The sequence below is a fragment of the Diplotaxodon limnothrissa genome, linkage group LG18, assembly GCF_057381915.1.
Source record: "Diplotaxodon limnothrissa isolate DT_005_m linkage group LG18, D_limnothrissa_male_GT1.1, whole genome shotgun sequence".
NCBI classification, from domain to species: domain Eukaryota; kingdom Metazoa; phylum Chordata; class Actinopteri; order Cichliformes; family Cichlidae; genus Diplotaxodon; species Diplotaxodon limnothrissa.
In genome coordinates, this window is record NC_140613.1 from 21,361,867 (window position 1) to 21,386,205 (window position 24,339).

The 24,339-nt window shown below is 41.0% G+C and overlaps 1 protein-coding gene across 1 annotated transcript; it reads left to right on the plus strand.

Moving 5' to 3' along the window:
* Positions 1–9,079: 9,079 nt before the first annotated feature.
* fndc7a (fibronectin type III domain containing 7a) lies at positions 9,080–16,691 on the plus strand. The gene is made up of 13 exons (XM_085378229.1): positions 9,080–9,136; positions 9,619–9,637; positions 9,744–10,001; positions 11,328–11,588; positions 12,241–12,498; positions 12,600–12,851; positions 13,539–13,793; positions 14,215–14,472; positions 14,974–15,231; positions 15,543–15,797; positions 15,926–16,189; positions 16,288–16,317; positions 16,660–16,691. The coding sequence occupies exons 1-13, from the start codon at positions 9,080–9,082 to the stop codon at positions 16,689–16,691; spliced, it is 2,457 nt and encodes an 818-aa protein (XP_085234355.1).
* Positions 16,692–24,339: the final 7,648 nt, after the last annotated feature.

The window sequence follows — 24,339 nt, forward strand, 5'->3', positions numbered from 1 at the left end:
TCAAACCTGGCAGGGCCTCCTTGGATGAGGGTGTCTAGTGATAATGGTCGAAACACCCGATGAATCCAAGGTCCACTACTGACGATGTGTCCCAAATTTTAATATGATAAGCTAGACCTCTAATCCCTAAACCTAACCAAGGAAGGAAAATGGCAGATTAGCCTGGGTAAAAGACTGAAAGTTGAGGCACACAACGATGTGTGCTGCTGGTAAAGTTTCTGGGCTGCCTTTCTTCATAACAGCCATCCCTCAAGAGTCTCTCCAACCAAAGCAATGCATTATCAGGGACTTTAACATCTAGTCCTTTTACTGAATTCTAATTACTTTTTTATAATAATGTGATTTTTCATTTTCAAAGTCAATTACATCCAATAAATTAATGAATTTAATAATTAATTTGAAATGTGCTTTTTTTTTATTTCATTTATGTATTTCTTTTTTTATTTTTTGCTTTATCCTTTTTAATTTAATTCTGCATCTAATTAAGTCAGTGCTGTCCTATGCTTTCAATAAGTTATAAAATATTGTACCTATCAAAACAAATTTTGTTTGTTTGTAAAATATTCAATGTATGTGTTTATATATATTTATATATAAACACTATTTACATATAAACACCTTCAAGGTGCATTAAAGACTCTTTTGCAAGCAGACAGTCTCCAAGGTTTTGGGAGGATTTGGGAGATAACCGGAGGACAGAAGCTGCAGAGAGGTATGTAATTGTGCTACTCTGCTTCTTGTTCCCAGCTCTAGACAGTCACAAGAGCTGCTCCATGTTTAAAACAATTTATTTAATTATTAAAGAAAAATAATAAAAGACGGATAAATAAAAACTGAGAATTAATCAAAATAATAGATAAACATAAAGCCAAATAGAAGAGGGGGAAAAATCATATAATGTAATTTCATTTATCAGTCTGGTGTTTTGGGGAACACCCTCATCCACGCACAGTTTAATTTCAATATATGAGACTATTTAAAGAAAACTTTTGCATGTGAAACTCAGTTTAACAAACATGACTGACCTTCGACAGCTGAAGATGCAGACAAAGAAGTGACTGTAGAAAAGAAATTAGAATTCATTATTCTGAAATGATAAGCTCTTCCTGTCTGGATACAATAAAAACTTGAACTGAACACAGCATACCAAATTAAGAAAAGAATTAAATGACAGAACAGAAAACCTTTAAGGAACTGAACACTGATTGCCGGAGTCCTCTGACAAACTCTGTTAGTATTAGGGGTGTAATTTCCAGGGGGCTTGGGGGGTTATGATCCCCCCGAAATCAGACCCAGCCAATATAACCACCCTAATAAAATTATGAATTATCTTGCCTAAATAGGCTGTTGATTTTCTTTACTCATTTCAGTTAATACCCACAACATAGTTGCATGTTTAATCATCTGGGAATTTACACAGATTTAGTTATTTATTTGGACAGAGATCTTGACCCCCCCAATGTTCAGCACAAAGTTACGCCCATCGTTAGTATAGCAAAGAAAGAAAATAATTAAGTGATATAAAGTTCATCTCACCGATGGCCAAATAGAAGAAGTTTCTCTGTTGTGTCCACATGGCTGAGACTCAAAATGTGTTCTGTGTAAAATGAATCATCAGTGACAAAAAAGTTAAATCTACCCAAACACTTCACACTGTTTATTCCCCTTGAAATGCCTCCTCCTCCATAGTATTTTAAAGTAAAGACATTGTAAATACTTTGGATCGTTTTATTTAGGAGTAAAATATAATAATTTTGGATTTGTGTATGTAGAACAGCAGCAGTGTCTAAACAGACACAAAGCAATTCAAAAATAAAGTTTACTTTGGCACCTAAATTAAATGAGAAATATGTATGTGCAGCATTAGAGTGAGTTGAACACCTAAATCTAGATGAAATAAAGGATTATGTTTCAAACTGTGTTCATCTCTGAAAGTTACGGACAGACAGTTTATTTCATTACTGCAAAAATTTATGAAAACACCTGCAGCTACGACCTGCAGGAACTGCTGAACACAAAATACTGATATGTATTCATAAACTGTTCTCATATATCTAGAATTCAGAAATTTTTTAATTGTTTTTTTTACACAGCGTGTGTTTCATATTTTTCCTAAACGTATACATGGACAAATTATCTGTAGAGTTTTGTAATATGCATGACCATGACAAATGAAGCCAATATTTGAAGATTTATTTAACTGTGAGGCAGATGGAATAAAATTAATTAGTTATTCTTACCAGTTCTGTAATCCACAACAGTTAGAAAGCTAAAGTGAAGCCTTGATAGTTGCAGTTCTCTGCAGTCGTCTGAAGGCTGCAGGTATTTGTTCCACCTGCAGTCTCAAACTGCTGTGATGTTGCTGTTAAACCACAGTTACATTAGATCATCCGATTGATATTTTTGGCACTCTGCTGTAAAATAACCACAGAAACCTCAGTGTGTGATGTAGCTCAGTACATCAACCATTTTCCCACACTAAAAACACTTTAATTTGAACCATGCAAATGTGCAGCTTACCTAAAGCTTCTTTCTAAACCAAGTCCTTCGGGAGCATCTGTTTCTCTTTCTTCTCTCCCAGTGCCAAACAGGAAACTAGTTTTCCCCAACAATATATTCACAAATAAAACATTTGAATGTAACCTACAAAGAAAAGTCTGTTTCGATCATTGCGAAGCATGCACAGATGTTGAACATGTTAAAAACATGTTAAAAAAATGTTTAACAACGCTGTTTGTCTCGCGCTCAAGCTGTGGCCTTCACATGTTTCCTGCACTCTGCTTTCTGAAACACCTGCAATCAAACTCCACTTACCTCCTGTTTATAATCTCTGCCTCCGATTGTTCTGTCTGCTTATGTGTTAGTGACACTCAGTCTCTTAGTTATCTCAGTGATTTAAAGTTCATGTTGATGCCATTCCTCCTCAGTGTATCAGTCAGTGTCTCAGTACTATCCAGGGGCTCGTGCCTATCATCCTCAATCAATATTGGATATTAATCTTTGCGAAATCTACCAGAGATTAGCAGAAGGGAGATCAGCCCACTTTAAATCAGGTATGGTTTGATTTCTATGAGTCAAGTCCTTGTAAACTTTCCAAAGTGTCAGTGGTGAGGACAGCTCAGTGTTTCATTGTATTAAAAATAATGAATGCATTAACAACTAACAACAACCTCAACTTATGACCATATCCCAGTATATTTTACTGTGATCCGCATTCAGCTGCAGAATATTCTTAAAACAGTGACAATATTAATATTGACATGTAAAAATACTATATTTTTTACTTTGTTTTTCAAGACTGGTGAGAAGAAATCCAAAACTCAGCAAAATCTGTATCAACAGAAATAAAGGGATGAGAGACTATGAGGGTAAAGCACATGAAGGGAAAGTACACATTTCATACCAGTGGTATGAATATGTAAAAACTGAGGTTTTAACCACTCAGAGTTTGTTCCACTCTCCGTAATACTTGTTTGTGACAGCTTAAAAATAAGTGTCTGAAACCAGTCTTATCAAATATCTACTCAAATGTTGCAACCCTACTAATGCGCATATATGTGTGTGTTCGTGTATATATATATATATATATATATATATATATATATATATATATATATATATATATATATATATATATATATATATATATATATGCTGGGGTAATAGGCTGGCCAAAGGAGGAGATAGAAGCCACTGACATAAAGACAAGAAAGCTCCTTACCATGCATGGAGGGTTTCACCCCAAGTCCAGCACCCTGAGGCTGTACGCTAAGCGGAAGGAAGGGGGCCGGGGACTGGTGAGTGTCAGCACCACAGTCCAGGATGAGACAACGAACATCCAAGAATACATTGGGAAGATGGCCCCAACTGACCGAGTGCTCAGTGAATACCTCAGGCAGCAGAAACCCAAGAAAGAGGAGGGAGACGAGGAACCATCATGGAAGGACAGGCCCCTGCACGGTATGTACCACCGGCAGATAGAGGAGGTGGCTGATATCCAGAAATCCTACCAGTGGCTGGACAAAGCTGGACTGAAAGACAGCACAGAGGCACTAATCATGGCAGCACAAGAACAAGCTCTGAGCACAAGATCCATAGAGGCTGGGGTCTATCACACCAGGCAAGACCCCAGGTGCAGGCTGTGTAAAGATGCCCCAGAGACAATCCAGCACATAACAGCAGGGTGCAAGATGCTAGCAGGCAAGGCATACATGGAACGCCATAACCAAGTGGCCGGCATAGTGTACAGGAACATCTGTGCCGAGTATAACCTGGAAGTCCCGAGGTCAAAATGGGAGATGCCCCCAAGGGTGGTGGAGAATGACCGAGCTAAGATCCTGTGGGACTTCCAGATACAGACGGACAAAATGGTGGTGGCTAACCAACCGGACATAGTGGTGGTAGACAAACAGAAGAAGACGGCCGTAGTGATCGATGTAGCGGTTCCGAATGACAGCAATATCAGGAAGAAGGAACACGAGAAGCTGGAGAAATACCAAGGGCTCAGAGAAGAGCTCGAGAGGATGTGGAGGGTGAAGGTAACGGTGGTCCCCGTGGTAATCGGAGCACTAGGTGCGGTGACTCCCAAGCTAGGCGAGTGGCTCCAGCAGATCCCAGGAACAACATCGGAGATCTCTGTCCAGAAGAGCGCAGTCCTGGGAACAGCTAAGATACTGCGCAGGACCCTCAAGCTCCCAGGCCTCTGGTAGAGGACCCGAGCTTGAAGGATAAACCGCCCGCAGGGGCGTGCTGGGTGTTTTATATATATATATATATATATGTGTATATATATATATATGTGTATATATATATATATGTATACATATATATATATATATATATATATATATATATATATATATATATATATATATATATATATATATATATATATCCGTTAGTCCGTTAGTCGAAACCTCAGATACAGGAGGAACAATGTGGTTTTCGTCCTGGTTGTGGAGCAGCTCATTATCCTCTCAAGGATACCTGAGGGTGCATGGGAGTTTGCCCAACCAGTCTTCATGTGTTTTGTGGACTTGGCGAAGGCATTCAACCATGTCCCTCAGAGTGTCCTGTGGGACGTGCATTAGGAGTATGGGGTATCTGGACCATAGCTACAGGCCATTCAATCCTTATACAGCAAGAACTTGGTCCACATAGCGAGGAATAAGTCTGAGTCATTCCCGATGGGTGATGGGCTCCACCAGGGCTGCCCTTTGTCACCAATTCTGCTCGTAATTTTTATGGACAGAATTTCTAGGCGCAGCCTAGATGTCATGTTTCTGTCACCCGTTTTAACTGAGTAGTCAAAATCAGTCAAATCCACAGTAATCTGTCATCCAAAGTCAAGTAAAATAAAATATATGAGAATCTCCTCTTGTTGGGTTCAGTTAGGATCGTAGGGAGACTGGCAGTGGTAACTCAATTTAAAGAAGGAAAAACCCTCCACTCAGAATGAGACACTGACAACAACTTAAAGGAAAAAAGTGATTTGAGTGTATTCAACATTTAAATGGTCCAAAAACATAGACATGAACAACATTTAAATCATTTCAACATGTAATCTTCAACGATGTCCAATATATCACTTCAAGTGTCCATAAATATATTAGGTAGGCCATCCATTTCAGTTCAGTGCACTTCGCATTCAGTATTTGGTAAGTGTTCAAGTTATCTGAATTGTCTTTAGTCACAGTTTTGCTTTTAGATGCATCAGTTTTTGTGTTAAGTGGAATCAGATCTGACCCAAAAAGGAAAAAAAAGTAGCAACATAAAGTGTCCTGAGATCTCAGTAAAAACGTTAATCCTTAAAAAAAATTGCAAATCGTTGTATTCTACCACCCTCCAAGGAAACAGGTGGCCTTCAGATTGAGAGTGTCCTTTCTAGGCACGTCCAGTGGCATCCAGTCCTTAGATGGCACCGCTTGGTCCTCGCAGCAGACTTCTACCACATAAAAAAAAAAAGCAGCCTCACTTGTAAAATAAAACACGTATTTCTCTAGTGAAATAGTGGAATACCTAGTTCACAACATAAAGTCAACCACTGACTGCATGGCCAGGAGGCTATCTACAGATCTGGCTATGGCTCAACTACAAAGGAAACTGCACCACATGCAACCACTAGGTGGAAGGAAACACCAGGAGTTCATCCTTCATCCATTTGCCAGTTCATAGGATACCCGATGAGTTTATTTTTTGTGTTGTTTTAAACAGAAAAAAGAGAGATCACTTCAGTCTCAGAGTAAAACCTTCAAATCTTACCTGTGAGTTAAATAAAACTGAATAAATAAAAGAAAAAACTAAAACATCAGCAAAAATTTATGTGGATGAATAACGTTTATATTCTCACTAGTGCCCAAAATGTGTTCAAATATGACTGTAAGACACCGTGTGATCCCATAGTGAAGCCATCATTAATGATACAGTACAATGTCTCTCTTATGAGATGGAGCAATAAATGTAAACTTGATCTTTTCACAATGCTATGTGTTACTGAACACCCTGGTATTGCTTCTATTATTTTACTTTCTTCCCAAGAAGGATGCACACCAACATGGAAAAGGAGGCACATCTAATCTGTGTCAGGTCATATTGTTTTTCAGGACAAAACCTGTCTTTAGTTCAAATCAACTTTTGTCCTTTTCCTTATTGTGCTCATCTGACAGTGTTACTGCCCATTGCTGCTGGCTTGTAGGTGCTACAGAAACTGTCTCTTGTTACTTGTAGTTTCTATTAGACAGCTTTGTGCTTCTTTTCCTGTCACTGCTACAGCCCGCTGGTGCCAGACTGTGCTCAGTTTTTGTTGTTTTGAGATATTGAATTTCGTTGTTGTTCTGGACGTAATTATAGAAAAAGAAGTGTCCAAGCAACATTCCTGAACTGTTGTTCCCAAAGTAGGTGAAGTTGGCTGTGGTGTAGACAGACCACTGGTTACCAAACTATGGGGCAAGCTTTCCTGGTGGGCTGCAGAGGTGGGGCATAAGTGTTCAAATTGAATATAAGGAGAGAAACTAAGTTGAATGTTTATGATCAGAAGTTTGCAACACTCCATAAGACTTAAAATTTGGGACTCTCCACCAATTACTCTTAGAACTGAAGAAGCTTTTCAGATGAGAGTTGAAACATCTTCAAGGAAACTTAAAGAAGTCCAGACGCTTTTCTTTCCATGCTCCATAGACAAGTTTGCAAATACTTATCATGGGCATGAATTTCATGGCAATCTTAGGCTTTTAATGATTTTATTGAACCCATCTTTATTGACTTTAAAAGTAAGAATTTGTTGTACATTTGAATATATTTTGGATTTTCTCTAAACTGCACAAGGTCAAAAGTATCCTTACAGGTTGAAATACATACACTCGATGTTAATAGTGGCTCTGAAGGTTAAATGGTGTCTTTTAACTTGACAAGGCCTAGGCCTGTTAAGTTTTTTATAAGTAATCATGGTTTACTAGGACTGTTAGTTTCTTTTTGCCAGCATAAAATTATTTGTTTGACGGTACTTAGTGAATTGACCAGTTGCTCTGAACAATGGGAAAACCCAAATGAATTAAGTGTCGATTTAAGGAGAATTGAAGATTGAGTTTGGAAGATCTCTCTTGGAGCCATTTTTAAACAACTGCAGATTCCAGGCTCATTACCTCAAATAATTTTTCTTAAGCATAAGTTAATCAGATGTGTCACCACTTTGCTAAGGCCTGCAATGACCCAAACTGCCACCCTCAGACGAGACGTATTTGGTTCAGATGGAACAACTCAGGAACCACCAAAGCCCTGATCTGGAACGGGCGGAAAAATTGTGAACTGCTTTTAAAACTCAACTCCACTCTGCCAAAAAGAGTGGTTGAATATCTGGCCAGAATTATGCCAGAAGTTTTTTTATGGCAACCAAAATCATCGGGTCGAAGTGCAACTTGCAAGGGACGTTTAACAAAATATCAGTGGGGGTGGATGTATGTATTTAAGCCTAAATTTGCACTTTTGACCCTGCGGGAATCAGAGAAATTCAAATCAAGTATGTATGCTTTACAATCATTCCAGCTGGCAAAATGAACAGTTCAAAGAAATTCAAGTCCAAGGGAGTGTTTTTTGTATCATAATGATGATTTAGGTTCCATTAAGTAGTCATGAGTTTATTCTTTCCATACTCTGCAGTTCCCTTTTATCCCCAGATTAGTTTCTTGTCTATTATGTTCCTCTTATGTCTCGCCAGTATGTATCTGTTGTGTCATCTGTGTTTACATCTTCCCCTCTCCCCATCTTCCTTGTTCCCCGGATCCCAATCATGCAGTTCCGTCCTTGTGTTTCCCCGTCTGTCATATGCATTCACGTATGTTCTCCCCAGCCCCAGACATGTCTCTCAGCAGATATGCTGATCACATTTGGAGTAGAGTTTTTATGTGCTTTTTATTCAGGTCAGAAATGGTCTTTTAAATTGACGGGTTGAGGTAGAGAAAGTGGAGTTTTGTTGCGAGCACTTTTATATTGGGTGGACTGTATATCAAATAAGTTGACCAAAAATGTTACTAAATAAGAAAAGAAAAATGTGGATGCAAATCATATCAGATTATGCATTCAGTTGTACTCGGAATCAATGATAAGACATGTTGTCCTAAATTAAAAGTTTGAGGTCAGTTCCCACAAAAGAGCACGCCACGCCTCAGTGGAATATGATATAGTGTAACCTTCTTTTGTCCTCACAGGGAAAAGTAAGATCTTCAGTAATACAGGAAAGTATTGTGCTTATTTTTTTAATTCACGTCATAAAGACTAGAAAAGATGAACATTCATTTGTTATACAAGTGTTATCATCAACATTGTCATCTAACAAAGGTGAGCTTCCTTGTCTAGGTCTGATAGGTAAGAGACAGACAGACACCCCTGAGGGGAGGAGTTAAAGCCTGTGGGCTCTTTGGTATTTGCTGAAACAATAACACACCTGTCATTTCATGTTGGAGAGAGAGGAAGGTAGAAGAAAGAGAAGAAAGTAAAAAATTTAAGACCAAGTTGCTTCCCTAAAATCAGTTTGAGAAACAGCATCTCACCTCGAGGCAGTGGATAGCAGAAAAAAACTGAGGGCATGGGGACGTTGCAGTTAAAGATGCTGAAGCTTTTGTTTTTATTGACCTTCAGTGGGGTAAGATGTTCTTATTTTCTCATTCAGCGTTAATTTAAACCAAAGTAATTTACAGTGTTTTCCACATCAAAGGTAAAATGTTTTGATATTGTGCATGCTGCATAAATCCAGATAGAGAGCAGGGAGTAGAGGATGTTTGAGACATATGAACACAGGCCCTTTTGAGTATCACGGCTTTCAACAAGTGCGAGCGGCATGCCCAGCCGTACCTCAATAGACAAATTCATTCCGACCTGAAAGAAATACCTGCACTGACCAGTCCTGAAATCTGTGTTGAGTGAAGGTAATGTGCAGCCTGCTGCCTCTCATGCTCTGAGAATGTGATACAGGGCATAATTTGCCTCAGGATATAATGTGGAATAGCAGAAGCTTACTATCTTTGGAAGGATACCCTTGTCTTTAATTGACTGTATTTCCTGACTTTCATTAACAAGATCATTCATTGTTTCATTCATTAAACTGACTTTTTTTCTCACTTTCAGATATGCATGGCTCAAAATGGTAACAGAGCTTCTTTCATATTTGAGATACTTATTGGTTAAGATACTTTAAGATGTAAATTAATCACATTCCCCTTTAATCACACTTTCTGCTTTATCTTCTTCAGACATCAGGTTGTCAGTGTTTACAGTGACATCCAAGAGCATGACAGTGCAGTGGAGTGGCCACACTGGTGCCAGCTCCTACAAGATCACAGCAACCCCCAAGAACTCCCCGGAAAGACCCGTCTTTGCTCAGTTCGGTGGCAACACAGTCATGGGCTCAGTTAACTCCCTGTCACCAAACACGGTGTACACCATGCAGTTAGAAGCTATGGACAATAATCTCAGGGTGCTCAGCAGTGCAAAGACTGAGGAGACGACAGGTTGGTAACATCAGAAAAAACAGAAAGGGGCAAACCTTTATTGATAAATAAACACAAAGCAATAATTTTGAGTAACGTAAAACTTAAAATATAGAAAATCAAAGGTTTATTTATTCATATAGTGAGAAATTAAGAAAAATGTTCTTGTCATCAACTGATTACACACCAACAATAAAGTACATTTCATTTGACTACAATGAAATGTATCAGTCAATGTAACATTTTACAGTGTATCTGTGTAAAAGAAAATACATGGAAAATTTAAATGTAATTTTAATTTTTTTTGCATTATGAATTAACAAAAGTATCTATTTATTTTAGTGCATATATTAATGAGATAGTTTGGGCAAACATTTTACTTGTACTGTGTTGTTGTTAAATAGCTCTATTTAATAGTTATGAAATACCCAAAATACTTTGTCAAACATGGTTTAATTAAAAGTGAAAATGTTCTTGTTACATTTTTTCTGCTGTTTTTCTCTTTTTTTTATATCATCACTCTTTGTTACATGGAACAGCCAGAAAAACATTTCAGACAACTCTTTCAGCCGTTTCAAATTATGCTGCACATTTTCCAATATTTCCATAGACAACACAATCGTTTTTGTTATCCTCCTGAGACGCCGTGTTCTCATTTGAAGACATTACATTTTGGCTTTTAGTATAGAAACAAGTTTTATATTTATTGGACTCAACTAACCTTGAATATCAAAGAGATATTTGAAACCCACTCCAACCAAGCGCTCAGGCCTCAAGAGGCTTTTCTGAAAATGTGAGGAAATAATAAACTGTAGGCCTATGCAGTCATTTCAGAATTTTCAAATAAAATCTTAGTGTGCAAATTGTCAGTAACATGTGAATAAATATGTATAAATGTAAGAATGTAAATGTTTATTTGTTTTACATGTAGTAAACTATAATGTAAAAAGGAGACTTTATTGAGAACTGCACTTAAATTTGGTAGTGGTGGTCAACTGCTGCATCTATAACATTGTAGATGGCATTCTTACAGGAGTTGTTATGGAAAATTGTTTTTGCTTCTGAAAAAGAAAAACATGTCGTCATCAATAAATCTATAGTTTGGATTATTGTCTCAAAATTCTTATTTGGAACTTGAAATTTGAAGTTAGTTTCTCAAATTTGAGTTATTTTTTAAGAAATATATGTTAGTAGGTAGAAATTCTGAGATAATAACCCAAAAGATGTTTTTTGTTTGTTTGTTTGTTTGTTTGTTTTGTATTTCAGTGATACATTGTACTTCTCTTACAAATAGAAAAGCTTTTATTTTGGAATCTATCTGACTGACATCTACCATCTGCTCCTTAGCCCCTGATGTACCCAGCATTGGGCAAGCCTACTCCAAAAACAGCAACAGCATCACTGTTGAATTCAAAGAGGTATCTGGGGCGACCAGCTACATCCTGAGGGCAGAGTCAAAGACAGGTGATTTCTTCAAGGAGAGCACTGTGAGCAGCTCTCCAGGTACCATGGTGGAGCTCCAGCCATACACAGACTACGTCCTCAGCGTCATGTCCGTCAACTTAGGCGGGAGAAGCCAGCCATCCTACCCCACAGAGGCCAGGACAGGTACGTCAATATCTGAAACGAGCTAAATTAGAAGAAATAATCGGGCCATTCCATGTAAAATAAAAGCATAAGTTAAATATAATTTTCAGCAGTGAAATGTTGTACCTTGAGGTCATGTAACTCAGAAATTTTAATAATATGAAAGTAAAAATTTGGATGCCGTCTGTACAAAAGCATCAGCTGATTCTGAGAGGGCCAAGTCGGGTGTGACTGACAGTGCACTTATAACTATCTTCTAGTTCCACTTTACCGTAAAGATGGTAATCAGCCTATAAAGAGTGAAACACAGGTTTCTGTTCCTCCTTAGAACAATAACTTGTTATCTCACTCCACTGGCAATAGTGGCTTACCATTTCACCGCCCATTGTCATGGGTGCCCAAGTCGTTGCAACTAGCACGAGGGTGGAAACTGTATCCACTCGCTGCTCCATGGTGGTTTCATAAGTGAAAAGAGAAACCATGAGAACTAGGTTGTCTCGCATCCTGAAGGGTAACTGAATGTAACAGGATCACAGGAAAGTAGTTTCTATTTCATATCTTATAAAGAAATGGGAACAAGGAGAGGAGAAGTAAGGTCTCTTTGTTGGTTTGTTTGTTTTTATTCCCCATTAATCCCATTAACTCTTCATTCTCCCCCTGATCACATCTGCAGTTGTAATGGCTCCCAACTTGAACACATCCTCTCCTACCAATGGCACCATCCTTGTGAACTGGGACCCAGTGAAGGACGCCGTCCTCTACACACTGGTCATCATCAGAGAGGGATCCAACACCCGCCTCAAACTCAACACCACTGACACCACGGTGAAGTTTGATAACCTTGAATCAGGAACTACATACTGTATTAAGGGCACGGCATGGGACTCTGAGGGTCGCACTGGTGATGATGTCACTGTCTGTCAAATTACACGTAAGAAACCTTCTCAAAAATTAGGCTGATAAACATTTGAACCCGTACCAGAGGACCAGTCATGACTGCTGTTATTGATTTCATTGTGGTTTCATTTCCAGGTCCTCAGAGCCCAGATGTGACTCACGTTCAGGTGACTCCAGGACGGGCTCTTGGGATTGCTGTATTCTGGTCACAAGTGAGGGGTGCTAATCTCTACTTAGTCTGGACCTCTAATGGCCAAAACTGTTCCACAGAAAACAGTTACTGTTACATTAATCCTGCAGATTGTGGACAAAACCACTCAGTCTATGTCATAGCCTATAACGATGCTGGACCCAGCAGCCCCTCTGAACCGGCTAACTACATAACATGTGGGTATATCATTCGTAATGTATGGTTGTTTGTCTTATACTATTATTCATTTAAAGCACTCTCAAAACTTTTGAAATTAGCTCTCAGTAGCATTGAAATAAAATACTAGAATTTCAATATTGAGAAATCCTGCTCTTGGTTGTAATTAGCTCAAGTGAAGCCCATTGTTCTCAAATGAACTACACTATCTGTGAATGCAAATTTATACCTTAAAAGAAGATCTATTAATGAAACGAAGAACTAAATTAGCTGTTTTTTTAGATTTGTTGTTGTTGTTGTTCTTTTAAGCACCCTGTGCTCTGCTGTAAAACTAAACATTTTATCATGGGAGTCCATGGGGATTGGCTCAGTTTTTGAACCAGCTTCAAGCTGACTAAAAGGAATTGCAACTGGAACTTTTTTGTGACAAAGGAAAACACAATCATTTCTGTTGCTCCAGATTTAGTGTTCAGGCTGTGATCAGCTGACCTGTGCTAAATCTTTGTGAATTTAGTGAAAAAAAGAATAATCTTGAATTCATTTAGCTGTTAGCCACAAGCCTTTTACAGATGTGACCAGATCATCAAGCTCTCCTAATGAAAACCAATAAGCATATTTGACAAATTATCACATGGAGTCTTTGACATGTGAAGTCCATTACTGTTATTACTCAAGGACCATTGAGGACCATTGTCTCTCTCTGACAGACCCATGTCCGCCAGAGAACATCTGGGTGGAGGAGCCCAGAGCAGGTAACTGCTCCGTGATGTGGGACGGAGTGCCACTGGTGGAGTACTACATGGCGTTCATAAAGCGGGATGATGGAATGGAGACGTTCTGTAACACCAGTTTAACCACCTGCCCATTTTCCTGCATGTGTGGCTACACCTACCTCACTACCGTATTCCCTTACAACCAGGCCGGCTCCAGCCCTTATGGACATGTCCGCAACTACACTACCAGTATGACTTTCACACAAAAGCACCCACATATACAGCAGCACCACTATTAACACAGTCTACTCCAACCCAGCACTATCCATCCAATCACATCCTATAGGATCAGGCCAGTGCTTTTGTTTATGCTTGTTTCTTATGGGATTTTTTCCTCATTTCAAAAGTCCTTTGTCGGAACTAAAGGTAAACATCTCTGAAGTAACTACTATGCTGCTATTGTTTAAGAAAAAAGTCATTTTCATGATTAAGCCTGAGTTGTCATGACAGGAAAAGCCCACTTTTAGACAGACAAAATGTATAACCCAACTTTAAAGCTACAGCAGTTTTATGACCAAACTAAGAGAAACTCACAGTTGGCTGTGTGTGGTTATTTGCCTGTTTTTTTTTATTATTTTTAATTAGTTTCTTCTCTCCGCCTCCTCCTCAGTCCCTTGTTGCCCACTGGATGTTATGATAAAGCTGGTTTCTACGGAGACCCTGGAAGTCATGTGGACACCAGTCAAAGGAGCTGAACTGTATGAGACGACAGCAGCACAGACTAAAGACGTCATCCACTGCAACGACACAGCACCGGTGTGTGCGCTCTCAGATTTGAGTTGCAACACAGCTTATTCTGTGACTGTGACACCTTGCTGCGATTTACGAGGATGCAACCGCACCTGCAAGCCGCAAACGCATGAGACAGGTAATTTAAACACTGAAGAGTGACTGTTTTTATGAAACACACACAAATTGTGTGCAAATTCATCTGAAGCTCAGACTGTGCATCGCTCAGTGAAGCTAAAAAAATCCAAAGCATGTTAAAAGTTACACGTTATCACAGCACAATTTGAAAAAGACTGAACAAGTATGGTTTGTGTAGAAGGGTCACCAGGAGAAAGCCTCTCCTCTTCTCTTCTCTTCTCTTCTCTTCTCTTCTCTTCTCTTCTCTTCTCTTCTCTTCTCTTCTCTTCTCTTCTCTTGATATGGGGCAAGTTTTCTTCCTATGCTTCTGGTTTTTATTTAGCTAAGCTACTAGAAAATACCAGTTGCTTCACATTTTGTCTACAAATGTGAACAGAATTACAAGTATGAATCAGTACATTTTCCAAACTTTCTATTTCTTCTTTTGCAGTAATGTTTCACTCTGTATTTGTATCTCTGTAATTTTGAAGTGACCAACTCTTTTATGTGTGTCTTGCTGCAGCTCCCTGCACTCCAGAGATCCTGAATATGACTCAGACCAACAGTTCCACATACAGAATCCTCTTCACCACACCCAACACCCCCAACACGAATTATACCATCACTGCCACTGGACGCTATGACAGACAAAGCTGCCAGTCGACGAACAGCTCCTGTGTGCTCACGCAACTGCCCTGCGGCTCTGTCTACGAGGTTACAGCAGTGGCCACAACAGCTGTGGGGAAAAGTCTGCCAGGATTCAGTAAAACTTTGGAAACAGGTATGACAGTCTGATTGGTTACGCTGTTAAACCCCACAACAAAATGTACAATTGGTCCACCAAACAGCAACTTTAATTTGAGCCATATGCTAAAGTTGCATCGAGCTAAAGCTGATCTCTGCTTTTAAGGTTATCAACAGTTAGACATCTGCCAAAAGCTTTTGTCATTCATTAAATGAAATGAATTAGTTCTCAAGTTTATACGCAAAACACCAATGTGGATGCTTCTCATGAGGAAGCATGACATGTACTGAATCTAGGAATCTAAAAATCCTCCCATACTTAAGTCTGTTCTGTATTCTTCCCTTAAGGCCCTTGCTGCCCCATGTCTGTGAACGTGACCCAGGTCACCCAGGCTATGACCAATGTGACCTGGTCACCTAGCACTGGAGCTCGCTCATTCATTACCTCCCTGACATCACCACGAGGGTATGCCAAATGCCACACTCTAGACACCCACTGCCTGATGGGGTGCATCACCTGTGGAACCAACTACAGCGTCAACCTGGAAGCAATCAGCAGCACAGGACAGAAGTCAGAGTGCAAATATCGTGGATTCTCTTCCAGTGAGGATCGATAAATACAAACACATTTGTAATATTTTTACATCTAATGGAGGGAAAAGTAGAAATCTTCACACTGTCAAAAAAGATTTTTTTTACAAAAGCACAACTCTACACTCACTCTTTTACAGGTGCCTGCTGTCCAACGGGGATCAAGCTCTATCGCAGGACCAACAACACCCTGAGGGTATACTGGCGTTCGCTCGGCCCTCAGATCTATAATCACACAGTGGAGCTGTATGGCACCGGAGCAAACTACACCTGTATGGCAGCTGCAGGCAGCATGTACTGTGACATCCAGGAGGAAACATGTGGGGATGTCTACACAGTGGTGGCGGCACCTGTGGAAAAGTACGGGAGCGAAGTCACCTTCTGCCAGCCCAGGACGTACTCAGGTGGGAACAAAATTCAAGGAGCGCATTTACTCTGATTTTTAAATTTGTATAACGAGTCGATTCTAACAGCTGCTTTTACACTTTTCATTTATCCTTAGTTCCCTGCCCTGGAAGTAACGCTGGCATGGGTACGTATCATCTTATACCTAAAACAATGATAGTTACACACTGATTATATCTTTTAGTTTGTTTCTACCACTCAAAAAGAATTTCATTGGCTAAAGCCGGAAGTCTCGTAGTTTAGCATAAAGACAGAAAAAAGAGAGAAACATCTACTGACTCCATCCTTAGGTAGAATCCAACTATGTCATTTAAAAGTTTGTTTCTATATTAATATATTTTGTTCATGAGGTGTTACTTCTGAATATCATTGTTTAAAAACACAACCATAAAAAACTATTTACATTTTGCTAGCTGTTTCCTCTTAAGCTTTGAGCTATTGTTAAAATGCCGTCTCTTTCTTTCCTCAGTAATTTCTCGTGTGAGACGAAGTGTGAATTAACTGTGGTGAGTTTGTTGTTTCTCATTCAACGTTGTTCACATCACATCTTGGAAACCTGGAGATGATGACACGCCCATGTTATTGTGTCTGTTACGAGTGGCTGTAAAATAGCCTCAGACTCTGTACGCTATCGCTGTAGTGTGATTTCTAGAGTATAATGTTCCACAAAGGATTCTTGTTTTTACTAAGATGAACTTCTCCTGCCTTTTTCTCCCAGTGTGAACACCCCGACCACCAACACAGCAACAAGGACAGAGGCCGATGTTTACACCAGTGATAACTGTGAAGACTCTGTATACCACGATGACACTGAGTCTGATAATAATTAATATCCAATAAAATGAATATCTGTTAACTAATAAGCTTAAAAATAAATATTAAATCCAAAGATAAACGAACTTGAAAAACAGGGAAAAAAAATTATGTGAGCATTTACTGAGCGCTATTAAGATATATTATTTTAAAATTTTGCTGCATTTAAAAAAAAAAAGAATAAGTGTTTTACTATTGGCTCCTCGACTCCTCATGTTTCATGCGTCCTGTTTCAGTTAGAAGTTACACTGTGAAAAAAAACAAGAAATGACGACTATAAAATATGGAAAAGAAACAAAGCTTGAAACATTATGCTGAGGCCCGACTTAAAAGTGTCATAGCAGTAATCATTCAAATTTTAAAACAGTATATTAGGACTTCTCCAAGTAGAGGACCTCCATATGGCTTCAGTTTGATGTCTCCCGGTTGTGAAGCTTGAACGTGGGGCAACAGGGATCCGTCTCATGGAGTCTGTGGATGACTCATCTGATCATATTGCCAGAGAAATATTGAATGTCACACCTGCTTTCATTGGATTTGTTTTCTCCCAGATGACAGATGATAAAAAAAATAAAGCAAATTGTTCTGCATCACAACGCTGTGTAAAGTCAGTCTGTCAGTATTTAAATTATTTGTTTGATTTGTCTGATTGTTGGAGTTACCTCACAATATAAGGCACCTCGAGGCAACTGCTGTTGTGATTTGTTACGGATAAAACTGAAATTAAATTGAAATTACACCCAAGATTTTCCTGAAAATGATCACGGTAAGATCCTGAAATTGATCTTCCACTAAGATATTACTTAAAAGTTGTATATCTGTCTGTCTGTGGTCTCATTGTGACTGCATTTTAGCTGACTAAAGATCCTGCTGGGACGATATGAAATAACACAAAGGAAGAATATAAGTTTTCACTGTAACACAAACACTGACAAATTTGGATTAGAACATCTTTTGTTACATCTAATATCCCCTCTTATCCTCCTGATTTTCCACCTTTCTCTACGTCAGCATCTTTTAAATTGAAGCAATGAATGCCAAAACACAGTTAAAGCTTTGTGTTGGAAAGAAAAGAAGTAGAGAAACACAACTAGAGCAACGGAGAACTGACCAACTGGCAATAATCATATAAACAGATGTCCAGTGGTAGTCAACTGGCACATCTGGTGTTCTACAAACTGATTTCATTCTGAAATAACTAATCTCAAAGATGTTAATATTTGTAGTAAAACATTAAATAATTATTTTTACCAGTCAGCAGGGGTGTCTCCATATGGAGGCCCCTGAATATTGGGGTGGCACACAGAAAATATAATTTCCTGTTTTATTATGCTGTTGTTGAATATAGGTTACTTGAGTTGGAGTTTAAATGTGACATGATATTTTAAATCTGTATTTGGTGGTTTCCAGTGTTGGGAAGGTTACTTTTAAAATGTATTCCATTACAGAATACAGAATACATGCCCCAAAATGTATTCTGTAACGTATTCCGTTACGTTACTCAATGACAGTAACGTATTCTGAATACTTTGGATTAGTTAATATATTATCATGCTTTTTACAACAACGTGAATGTACTATTGCTGTGTGATTTATTACTATTACTGAAGGTCCGCGACTCCGAACTGTAGTAAAGGGACCTCTGACTAATACGGCGGGGTCCCTGTCGGCTCGTAGCCGAAAAATAGCTTTACTTTGTTATGTGGGTCAACTTTTCTTGCGAGAGACAGAGAGAGGCGTTGAAAGACTGCTCCAACGGAACTTATTGTTTTCGGAGGAAAACACGAACACGGTGTACAGTCGAGTCTTAATAGCTTACTTACAACTGGGCTCGTCAGGCACTCTTCTTGGCTGAAGTGGTTATTATTATATTTACATGCTTCCAGCTCCCGTTTTTCCTCGATGACAACTCGTACCTTTCCACTCCCCTTTTTCTCCCTCCTCGCGCTCACAGACCCATAACGTGTATGGCAGTCCATTCTCCCTGCAACACGGACTACACTGCCCATGATGCTACATTCTTTAGAGCTATGCTTGTAGCATTCTGCCTGTTAGCTTAGCACAACAACAACAACGAAAAGGCGCTCTCTCACCCAGGAAGCACACAGTCGCAGAGAGAGAGAGAGAGAGCGTCGCCCTGTAACCATGGCAACCGTAACGCTGCCGCCTGGAACAACAGAACGTAGCTGTCAAAAGTAACTGTATTCTGAATACCACCTTTTTAAACGGTAACTGTAACGGAATACAGTTACTCATATTTTGTATTTTAAATACGTAACGGCGGTACATGTATTCCGTTACTCCCCAACACTGGTGGTTTCTACATGTTGACAATATACAACACATTTGTAAGAGCCATGGTTTCGACTTTTTCTCAGGTTTTGATCAATAAGTCATTTAGTCAAACTTGAAGACTTTGATGGATGTACGCCAAATTTATATGAGACTATGCACAGTAAAGAAGAAACATGAGGTCAAGGCTCGCTGTGTCTCAGGCAGAATGGGACCCAAATTGCAAGACTCGAAAGACAAGGTCTAAAACTCAACAACAGCTTTATTGCTGTTGAAGTTAATATAACAAAGACCGGGGACAACGTGAGGACTAACTAGGAACATGCAGAACAAACGCACACAGACTGACAGACAATTCAACAAAGGACATAGACGCAGACGATATAAACACGCCAGGCTGAAAGGGAGCAGACAAACGAAGCAAAACTAAACACAACATACAGGACAAACGACTATCAAAATAACAAACACTGAGACCAAACTAAGACGGGGATTTTGTACAAGGACAGGAGATAAACAAACACAACTGACTGGGGAGATAGAAAAGGAACACAAAAGAGGATAACTCAAGGTTACATATACTAATGACAAACACAGACTGCAAACAACGGAAAACTAAGAAGCACAAGGAAACAATATTATACTGAAAGGACTGGATACAGAGCTAGAACATAAACCTCATCTCAAAATCCAAAAGAACAACTCATGAGTTGAAACTTGAAACATCCCAAAACTCAAAATGCTGGGTCGTTCACCCAGGAGCATGACACTTGATGTGTTTGTGCAGCTGTACCCATGCTCACACCAGCCCACGGCAGGTATTAGATATATCTAATACTATCATTTGTTTGGAGGATGTGTTCCCTGACCAATTAAACGCTGCGTAACCCATGAAATGAATAATGGTGCCCATAAAGTAGAGAGGTGGAGTTTCAAGAAGAGTTACTTGGCTGAAATGACACATGTGCTGAAGAATGTCTCAAGTATGTGGCAAACAAAAGCTACCCGACTCTAAATCAGATACTTTTCAGCACGAGGTTTAGGATTCATCCAGCCGGGGATTTTACACACAAAAAAAAACACAAGCGCTAAGGAAGGAGACAGAGATGCCAACCTACGCTAAAACGCACAACAGGCTATCACATGCATTTATATAACACAACAGACTAAACTACGCCTCCATATTATGAACAGAAAAGCCCTGTAGGGATGCACTGATGGTAACCAAGTCATGACTTCCTCATGAGGCGCAGTTATCTTTACAAAGCCACAAAAACACGTCCATCAAAAACACAGGAGCGCAGGGAACAGTTCACAACTCCTCAGGGGGCCGACCCGGAGGGTGACGGTCCAGAAGTCCATAGTTCATTTTGATCATGGTCAAATAGTTCCGGGGGCCGTCCGTGCGGACAGCAACGGCGGCGACATGGAAACAGTTCAGGGGGCCGACCGTGCGGACGGCAACGGTGTGGAAACAGTTCAGGGGGCCGACCCGGAGGTCGAGAGCACCACAGGTGGAACAGTTCAGGCGGCCGACCCCGATGGCAACGATGTCCAGCTGATGGCCCGGAAAGCGGCTGGCGATTCCGAAGGGCAAAACGTGGCGTGGGCGGCAGCAACACAGCCGCAGGACCAGGCGAGGCAGACACAGAAGCAGAGGCTGAAGCTGGACCAGACGAGGCAGACGCCGGACCAGGCGACGGCAAAGCAGGAGCCGAGGCCGGACCAGGCGACGGCAAAGCAGGAGCCGAGGCCGGACCAGGCGTAGCAGCAGCACAGGCAGAGGCCGGACCAGGCGTAGACGATGAGGCAGAGGCCGGACCAGGCGTAGACGATGAGGCAGAGGCCGGACCAGGCGTAGACGATGAGGCAGAGGCGGCCACAGGTGGCGGCTGAACGGGCTCCTCGGGCCCTCCAGCGGAGACGGGTGGCTGAACGGGCTCCTCGGGCCCTCCAGCGGAGACGGGTGGCTGAACGGGCTCCTCGGGCCCTCCAGCGGAGACGGGTGGCTGAACGGGCTCCTCGGGCCCTCCAGCTGACGTGGCATGAGGCCGGACGGGCTCCTCGGGCCCTCCAGCTGACGTGGCATGAGGCCGGACGGGCTCCTCGGGCCCTCCAGCTGACGTGGCATGAGGCCGGACGGGCTCCTCGGGCCCTCCAGCTGACGTGGCATGAGGCGGCGTGGGAGCCGCGGAGTGCTGAGCAGACTGTTGAGCGGTTGGTTGTTCAGATGATTGGGCCAAAGAAAGGGGTATGGGCGACAAAACTGAAGCCTGACCTGGAGACAAAACTGAAGCCTGACCTGGAGACAAAACTGAAGCCTGAACACACGACTGAGCTAACTGAGCAACAGACTGAACTATGGAAAAAATGAGAGGTTGTAGTGATTGTGGTAGTTGTTGCTGACATATCTCCGAGCCTACAGAACACAAGGACAGGGGCTGGATAGGCTCGTCTGAGACTTCAGCGGACACAGGAATGGGTGCAGGCACCCGCCGAACACGAGCCGCTCCCACCCGAGGAGTAGGTACGGGTGCGGAGGTAGGCTGTGCCCTGGCTGGCCTCACCCTGGGAGCCGGGACAGGTGGTGGAGAGCGGAGCTCAGGAGCGGTCACAGGCGTAGGTAGGTTTGCAAAGGCAGTTTCTGAATAAGCTGACTGGTGAGCAGCAAAGTCCAGGGGTGAGGCCACACCCAAAACAGTCACTTGAGGTGCAGGTTGAACTTGGTCTGACTCTAAAACATGGTGAGTGTGTTTGAACATTGCTGGCTGTGGAACACAAAATTCAACTTGATTCATGAGCTCAGTGGCATCAAGTCCAAGTCTTCTAGCCAGTTTAACTATGGTGGGAGGCACTCTGTTACTGTTTACACCTCCCAGCTGAGGCACAGAAAAAATAACTGCCTGAGATACTGGAAGAGCGTCACGTAGAGTCTCAGACACAGGATTGGAATCATGAAGGTTCGGAGGAGCTGGTTGAAAAACTAAAGTGTTCATAGGAGCAGCATGACTAACAGTGGATGAAATGGCAGAAGGTTTGGAGTCAGAATGTGGCAAACAGTCACTTTTACTCGCAAAAACGGTCTGCTCAGCTGCTGTGGAGCGATGGCGGCGTGAATGCCGCTTTCTCCTGGAAGAGGGAGGAGACGAGTCGGCCCGCAAATCCTCAAGCGGACTTGTCTGAAAAGCCTCCGGCTCTTCACACAGGAGTGGCTGCTCAGTGCAGACACGCACAGTAGAAACAAGGAAGTCCTGGATTAAAGGGTGGAGCATGCCAAATAACCAGGGGAGTCCAGAGATCATCCGTTGTAAGCGGAGAGCTAGTTCCTCCTGGTATTCCTTAAATGGCAGCGCAAACCACTCCTGGCAGAGAAATTCTACCGTGTAGATCATGTCCTCCTGGAGCTCAGCAGAGGGATTGTGAGCTGCTGGGTCCATTGTCGGGTCGTAGTCTTCTGTCATGTTTCGGCTGTGTGGCAGGCAGGAGAGGACCCAAACGCGAACTCACAGAGACAAAAGGTAAACTCAAAAAACACAGCTTTATTGCTGGCGTGGAGTGGGACACGAAAAACAATACAAAATAAACTAAACTGGGAAAACTAAAGCACAGGGAGCCACAGGGAAAAATCACACAGCTATGATGGAGACTACGACACTGACAAAGAGAAACACAAGGCTTAAATACACAGAGGGATAACGAGGGAATGAGACACAGAAGGGGAGCAATCAGGCTGGACGAGACAGAGACGCAAAACTAGAAACACTCACATGAGGCATGGACCTACAAAGTAAAACAGGAAACACACTGACTGAATTCTAAACATGCAAACTTAACAGCAACAGGGGAGACATAACATGGAACACAGGGAAGCCGTATGACAAAGCCAAAGAGCAAAACCTAAGATAACCATAACAGATCTAGGGAAACACGAAACAGTACCACAAAGGACTCAAAACATAATCCATAATATAAAAACACGAGATCTCTCCAAAATGAAACAGGAAACATGAGAGGCAGACATGACAACATAAGACAACAGACATGAAACACACGAAGGGCAAGGGAGAATTCACAGGGGTTGAAAACACAAGAGGGAACTAATAAGCAAATGAACATAGGAGACCTGATGAGCTTAACATACTATAAACATCAAAATAAACTAAAACTCAAAACACTGGGTCCTAAGACCCAGGATCGTGACAAATGGATGTGGAGGGCCACCAGGATTTCAAATTAAAAATATATATATATATATATTTTTTTTTTAAAAGGACAAGAGAAAAGATACGCCTACTGTGAAATTGTTTGTTTTTAACAGGACATATAAAACAGTTTTTGATTCAAACTCATTATGGCCTACTATAAACTGCTGTCACTCAGCCTTTACACTTCCTTGTTGGCAATTCCAGCATATTTTCAATTTGTTTTTTCAACTTTCAACCTTTTTTCAGTAGAAATCTGAGTTTCTGATGGATGGCCAACAATAAACAACTGCCTTCTTTCTCTTTGGCATGAAACTGTTTGTTGTGGATGTGGAGAGAAGAACAGAGATGGAAGTGAAGTGTGACAACAGGCTGTTGAGGAGATGACATTTTTAGATGGTACCATTCATGGTGCCATCATTCATGAATGCCTGTGGCCACAGGTCTCATGATGAAAACCCAAAACATGCCACCAAACTTACACAAAGGTTTCCAAAGAAAAAGCAGGCTTGTACTTTTAGATGACACAGAGACTATTACTTGAATGGAACAGAACACTTTTGCTACAAGAGAGAAGGTGAAACACAACCTCCTCTGGCAAAAAGCATCCGAAGATTGATACAACGTCTCTCCAGACGTTTTGTGAAATATTTGCCTCCTTGTTGAGGAGGACTGAACCCACTAAAACAACAACAAAAAGAAATGAACTGGTTATACAATGTATATACAATCTGTTTATTTGTTTGTCTTTGGTCACATGGAGTTCCTACTGTAGCACCTGCTGTATTTTTTAAAAAGTATTTGCAGTCTAAACATTTAGTGTTTCATTTTACAAATGAGCT

Bases quoted from the DNA above. Each gene is read 5' to 3' on its own strand.
- fndc7a (XM_085378229.1), top strand. From the start codon at position 9,080: ATGGGGACGTTGCAGTTAAAGATGCTGAAGCTTTTGTTTTTATTGACC. The intron at 10,002-11,327 runs GTTGGTAACATC...TCTGCTCCTTAG, and splicing joins AAAGACTGAGGAGACGACAG to CCCCTGATGTACCCAGCATT. The intron at 15,232-15,542 runs GTATGACAGTCT...TCTTCCCTTAAG, and splicing joins CAGTAAAACTTTGGAAACAG to GCCCTTGCTGCCCCATGTCT.